The 6,689-nt window shown below is 43.5% G+C and overlaps 1 protein-coding gene across 1 annotated transcript; it reads right to left on the reverse strand.

Annotated features, from left to right (window-relative positions):
• Window positions 1–2,606: 2,606 nt before the first annotated feature.
• On the reverse strand, window positions 2,607–5,648 carry LOC144818586 (uncharacterized). The gene is made up of 2 exons (XM_078676135.1): window positions 4,038–5,648; window positions 2,607–3,684 (listed from the first exon to the last, which is right to left on the reverse strand). Exons 1-2 carry the CDS (start codon window positions 4,117–4,119, stop codon window positions 3,221–3,223), a joined length of 546 nt encoding a protein of 181 aa, XP_078532261.1. The 5' UTR covers window positions 4,120–5,648; the 3' UTR covers window positions 2,607–3,220.
• Between the last annotated feature and the right edge of the window lie 1,041 nt (window positions 5,649–6,689).

The raw sequence follows: 6,689 nt of genomic DNA on the forward strand, positions 1-6,689 counted from the left end.
TAACACACATGGTCACTGGAGCTTCATTCTCCCCATCTGCTGCTCTGATCGGTCTCCGACCATTTATATACACAAGAGGCATGTGAACTTGCATGGAAGCCCCGCCAACACACTAGCGGTGTGCACCGTCTTCCCGCCACTTACCCACTAATGTGGACAGCTCACTCAAGGAACCCCTGCGCCCTTCGGCGCGATGGCATAGTAACACACATGTGCCCACATGCATCAAACTTAATTGCATTCGCAAACGGTGCGAATCGCAAAAATCGGCCGTTTGCGAATGCAATTTGTTGCGTTGGGATGCATCATTTGTTAAGAGTTTTTTTGCTATTTTAGGAATCGCAAAATGCTTTGCGATTCCTTAAATGAATCGCAATTTTTGCGAATCGCATTTTTTGGGAAAAATTTGTATGCATGAAAATTCGCTATTTGCGAGTTCTTAAGAAATCGCAAATAAGAATTCTTAAAATTAGAAGAAGTCAAACCTGGTGGTAATTTATCCAAAATTGCACAATGCAGGTGAAATCCATCAGGAGTGCATAAAAGGTGCCCCAGAATGCTTGAAACATTTCCCCCCAAGGTCAGCACTCTTTTATTTGGCACGGAGGCAGAGGTTGAGAGCTGCAGCAGGATGGAGAAAAAGGATTATTCAAGAGAGAATTTTTAGAGTGCGCATCACCTTACTAGGGCAGACAGAAGCAGAAATCTATGATAAGTATAGGCTCAATGCTCATTTAATTTTTGATTTAATTGCAGAATTGGGCCCAATCTTTTAGAGACAAACACGCAGGACACAAGCAATACCAACCAATGTTCAGGTATTATGTTCACTACACCTCCTTGCCTCTGGGTCATTTCAGGGTGTAATAGCCGGTGGTGGTGGTGTCACCCAGAGTTCCCTTTCAAGATTTTTTAATGCTTTTCTAAATGCCATGTTGCAAAGGATAAGGCATCACATTCAATTTCCAAGTACACCACAGGATTTGTTAAAAACCAAGTTAGATTTCTACAACATGGCACATTTTCCACATGTCATTGGCTGTGTAGATGGCACACATGTTCCCATTTGCCCACCTTCTGAAAATGAGTATATTTTCCACAACAGGAAAAGTTACCATTCTCTCAATCAATCAATCAGGAGTTTGTTAAAGCGCAACTACTCACCCGTAAGGGTCTCAAGGCGCTAGGGGGGGGGGGTGCAGGGTCCATTCCATCAAGGAGGGGGTCTGTCGAAGAGCCAGGTTTTGAGGTTTCTTGCGAAGATGGGGAACGATGTTGTCTGTCTGAGGTGGAGCGGAAGGGCGTTCCATGCTTTGGCCGCGAGGAAGGAGAAGGAGCGGCCTCCCGATCTGGTCTTTCTGGTGCCGGGGACCACGGCGTAGGAGAGCTGGGCTGATTGTAGGGTCATTTGGGGTGCGTGGAATTTGAGCCGGCTGTTCAGGAATGCTGTTCCGGTGCCGTGGAGGGCCTTGTGTGCGTGGGTGAGCATCTTAAAGGTTATTCTCGCCTCAACGGGGAGCCAGTGGAGTGTGCGAAGGTGCTGGGAGATGTGGCAGTGTTTTGGCAGGTTGAGGACCAGTCTTGCGGCGGCGTTCTGGATGTTCTATAGCTTGCGGATGAGGTTTTTGTTTATTCCGGCGTAGAGTGCGTTGCCGTAGTCGAGTCTGCTGGTGACCAGGGCGTGAGTGACTGTCTTTCGGTGTTCGAGGGGGATCCATTTGAAGGTCTAACGAAGGAGGCGGAGGGTGTGGAAGCAGGAAGATGAGACAGAGTTGATCTGGCTGTCCATTTTGAGCTCGGAGTCCAGGATGATTCCCAGGTTGCGTGCGTGGTCTGTGGGGGTTGGCGAGTTTCCGAGGGCGGTGGGCCACCAGGTGTCGCTCCAGGCGTCGGGGTTTGGGCCCATGATGAGTACTTCTGTTTTGTTGATGTTTAGTCTCAACATACAAGCAATTTGCAATTCTCAAACCATCATCACAGACTTAGTTGCCAGTTACCCTGGAAGTGCCCATGACTCCTATATTTTTAGACACAGTGTCATCCACACACGACTGCTTGCTGGTGAATTTGTAGAAGGATATTTGCTTGGTAAATATAAATATCATCATTTTTAAAGACTCCTGTGTCTTCAAGACACATGTTGCTCATGCATTGTATCTGTTATTTCTTTTTAGGTGACAGTGCCTATGCAGTGAGGTCATGCATATTAACACCTTATCTTAATCCAGTAACCAGAAAAGAGCAGCAGTACAACCATGCTCACATATCAACCCGCAATGTGATAGAAAGAACCTTTGGTGTGATGAAATCTCACTTCCGCATACTTCATAAAACAGGAGGAGCTATACAATATCGCCCAGAAATTTGCTGTCAAATAGTTGCTGCATGTGCAATGTTGCACAACATATCCACTAGGAGAGGCCTAGAACTGGATTTGGACGATGTACTACCTCAAAACGATAATCAGCCACATCAATCCCATGCAAGATTACATGGACCCGAAGCAGCAGAGGGTAGAAGGAGAAGGAAAGAGATAACACAACATTCCTTTTAAAAAAGGTAAGAACCACAAAAGACACTCAGGTGCTTGATTGTAAACTGTTTATTGTACTGAAAGTAATTGTTATGCATTTTTCTATTCAAATGTAAATGCTTTTAGATCACACAGTAAATTACTTTGCCTTTACTTCAAAGCAGAAAGCAATGTTTTTCAAATGATAAGGTCATCTTTTTGACAAAATATGTAAGTTCAAAGGTAGCATACTATTTTTTACGTCCTCGCACACCTAATGCTTTGCCTGTACTTTTCAAATCACCCATGGCCATGTAACTTGAAATATATTTTTTTCTGTTACTACGGCGTTCCTCATGTAACTCTGGGACAAGTATGCCACTGACATTGCTGGCAACATCACTAACCCCAATTTCTGACTGGTTACCAGGTGCATCATGACTTTGTGTGTTTTTGTACAAGATTATGCAGTGCCCCCATTCCCCTTGCAATCTCTCCACAAATATGTTTCAAATCATGTTGCATGGCAACTGTCTGCTTACAGAGTTGAGCAGTACTGCTTGAAAGTCGAGACATTCCCTTGGTGTGACCCTGCATGCAGGTCATTGCTCTAAGATGCCTCTTTGCACTTTCCCCTTGCTGTGTCTGTATTACTGTGCACATTTTCTCCAAAGAAGTTGCAATGTGGAGTAGGTTTTCTGATGTTGCTCAATGCCCTTTATCAATGACATTTGTCATGTGTTTAATACTGTTGTGCATTGCACCAATCTCTTTGTCAAAGCGAGCAATTTTTCCCTTCATGACTCTAATGTCTTTGCCTTGTAGGCGCTGAATTTTCAAAATGTTATCATCAACAACACTGCCGGTGATGCTCTCCTCTACAGCTCTTTCTCTTTGTGATGCATATGACCTCCGCCTATAAAACTGTACAAGTCTATTACGCCTGCTCTGCATTAGGATAGAGCTTGCTGGTGTTTCAACATTCTGCATTTCTGGGACATTAACATTTTGAGTTTCTTCACTATCAGACTGCTGCAGTGGGCGCAGTCTGTGTCTTTGCCTTCTTTCAAAATGTAAGAATGATGAGGTTGCAGCATTTGACTCATCTGTGTCCTGTCCATCTTGAGTATTAAACTCTGTCAATTCATTCTCATTAATTTCTTGTTGTGTATCTATGAATGAAATAGTGCAAACAGTGAGTTACTTTTAAATTTGCACTTTTTGTTTGGCTATTCAAAATACATTTTCAAACAAACAAAGCTTGCTGCATGCCTAATTTGGTCTCCTTCCATAATATACTTGTTTTTTTTAATTAACTTTGCTTACCTTTGGAACATGCAATTTTTCAACAGACTACAACTCCCACAATGCACTGCTGCATGACTAAAAATGAGTATTTATTTGAAGTTGAAAAACTTAGAGAACTAATGCAAGAGAGAATTGCTAATTGAACATCAACTAAATCATTTTAAGGCCTCTTCCTATCCAATTATAAATTTTTAAAAACAATTTCAATAAGTCTTACCTTCAAAATGTCCAACAAGGTCTGAGGTATCAATGTCAATTACTCCAGCAACAGCTTCAGGTAAAAGTGTTCCTTCAACCATGTCTTCAAGGGGGTATTGGGCCTATCCCTGGGGGTCTTTTTGGCAGCCTGTGGTAAATAAATAATTAATTACCGGTACTATTTTTGAATACAGTGAATAAAACAGATAGCTCAATAAATAAGAGACAGGATTCGAGGTATCTTGAGTCTTACAGGCTTTAATCATGCATAAGGGAAGGGACAGGAACGGGATAGCCTGCACGGAAATAGAATGGATGGCAGCTGCCAGGGAAGGGATAAAAAGAGGGCAGGATAGGGATAACTTTCAGTAACAGTACACAGTATATATACTAAAACAAGTACATTACATTCAATACAGTAGGCGTAGCAGTAGGCGTAACTCGTAGCAGTCGCGAAAGATAAGGACAAAATGGTGTAACAAGAAGGCGTGTACAGGGCGTATACATAGACATGTGATGTAAACGTCACAGAAGTGTCATAATGGGGCGGAAACATGGAGGGGGCTACCTGAGCAGCTGGGACCTTTAACCTAGTGGTGCGCGCAAACGGGCAATGACGTGTTACCAGGAGGAACTAGGGGCTATGACTTCTGCGCTAGAAGAAGAGACTAAAAGTCTGCGGTGTCAGAACGACATGTACCTATATCATATCTGGTATCTGGTGTTTGGAGTACATGTTGATAGAATCCAAACGTTATCAGGGCAAAGGCTACTTGACACTAAGACTGGTGCATGCAGTATTCTACATGTATTGCGTGTGCGAGGAATATTCTATGAATATTAATACAGTATCTCTCTTACATGGAGACAGAAAGGCTAGACCATGGCTGAAACTATTGATGCGATTCAGTAGCTTAGGAATGCAGAGAAGGAGGGCTGGACTGATAACTAGAAGCATAACATACTCTTGGCAGACAAGCAGGCAGAGCCAGGCCGGCCGGGCACTGTGCGGCAGGAAGTAAGTGAAGGGTCAGGGATGCAGGTGGGGGCTGTATCGCTCCTCGGAGTGGGAATCTGGTGTCCGGGCCCTTTTGAGGCCTAGGAACGGGGACAATGCGATGAGTTAACGTGCACACTGTAAAATGTGGCAACATAGGCCTAATACTCGTTGTTTTCACGAGAATTGGAAACTGGCATACTAGAGTTGGACACAACTATGATTGCGTCTTTAATCGATCATAGGGGGATACATGCATATCGATCATGCACATATAACATAGAATGGGGAACACGTAGGCACATATAACATGGCAAAATTTACTTTTCCACATTCCCTCCTTGTGCCCTACGTTTCCATCAGGAAACATCAATATTCATGATACCATCTATCTGTTCATATAGCATCATTTGCTCGTCTCGAATTGTCTTGGAACGGGATTTAGGACTAGGGATACAAGAGGTAGCACACATGCCGCAAATCGCAGGGCCACATTCTAAACAGAGGCAGCAACTGAATATGATCATTACTGCTATACCCAGGAATGACAATACTTTCCATCCCCAGGCAGATATGATACTCCAGAGCCAACCGGACCATGTCCAGGTGCCTGGATTCTGGTGTAACTGATGGGCATATTTATGGAGTCTGGTTATAGCTGAATAAACAGACGGCGAGTTATTAGGAATGAAAATGCAGCAACAAGCTCCTCCTCTATCGGCCAGTATGACGTCAAGAACGAGACGATTTTGGAGCACAACAAAACGCATAGCAGATTGCTCTTCGGTTAAGTTACCTAGAGCGGAAGTAGTCTCATTCACTACTGCTTCAAGGGTTCTGGTTAACCTACGTATTAACTTACTATTCTGGACAGGTCCTATAAAGAAAAAGAAACCTTTATTGAAGTCTTGATATTGTTCTAGAGCAGTTTCAGTTTGATCGACAATTGGGGACTCGGTCTCCCTTCTATGTCTAACGTGTACTAGATGTGTGTTTCTGTGATAATCGGATGGGGCTAGGAAAACTGGTGGCAGTAGGAAAGCAATGTAACATGTTCCATCCCAATCGAGGGGCAGACGGACATATGCGGTCTGACCACAAACAAAATAAGAATGACGTGAGGCTTTGAAAATAGATTTCCCACTGTCACTATACTCGACCATAGTAGTACAATCACTATGTCCTACATGTGCGGAACCATTCTTTCTGACACATAATTCGCCTTTGACTGGTAGTACTGAAATAGCAGGCAAATCTGGAGTAGTATCGGACTGAACATTCAAGACCATGAAATTCGAGGAATAATTACCTAAATCATATACTTCATTTTCTAGATCTAACCCTGTTCTATGGGAAAGACCTTGCTTGTCTGGGAAACATGTTCGATTCAGAAGGGACATATCAGTTGAGGATGACGTTAACGTGGACCATGCTCCACACGAACCATTATGTGAAAACGGATAAGGAAAGAGTGGCAGAACTCCCTTCGGTGTCTGGAAAGGGGGGAGTCGACCACACACCCAACAATTAGTGGCATTGCTGGTCTGGTGTGAATAGTGTAACATTCGGATGAATGTGTTGTTACGCATAGCAAGACGATAGGATAGCTCGTGAGGAGGCAGATCACTAAAGGTGTGCTCTACTGTAACATTAGAAAACATGTGTACATGTGAA

The sequence above is a fragment of the Lissotriton helveticus genome, chromosome 2_1 (genome assembly GCF_964261635.1).
Source record: "Lissotriton helveticus chromosome 2_1, aLisHel1.1, whole genome shotgun sequence".
NCBI classification, from domain to species: Eukaryota; Metazoa; Chordata; class Amphibia; order Caudata; family Salamandridae; genus Lissotriton; species Lissotriton helveticus.

What these genes read in the sequence shown, in the direction of transcription:
- LOC144818586 (XM_078676135.1), bottom strand. Translation starts at nt 4,119, where the DNA reads ATGGTTGAAGGAACACTTTTACCTGAAGCTGTTGCTGGAGTAATTGAC. An exon ending in CCTTGTTGGACATTTTGAAG is followed by an intron (nt 3,685 to 4,037) that starts GTAAGACTTATT and finishes TTTCATTCATAG; the next exon opens with ATACACAACAAGAAATTAAT.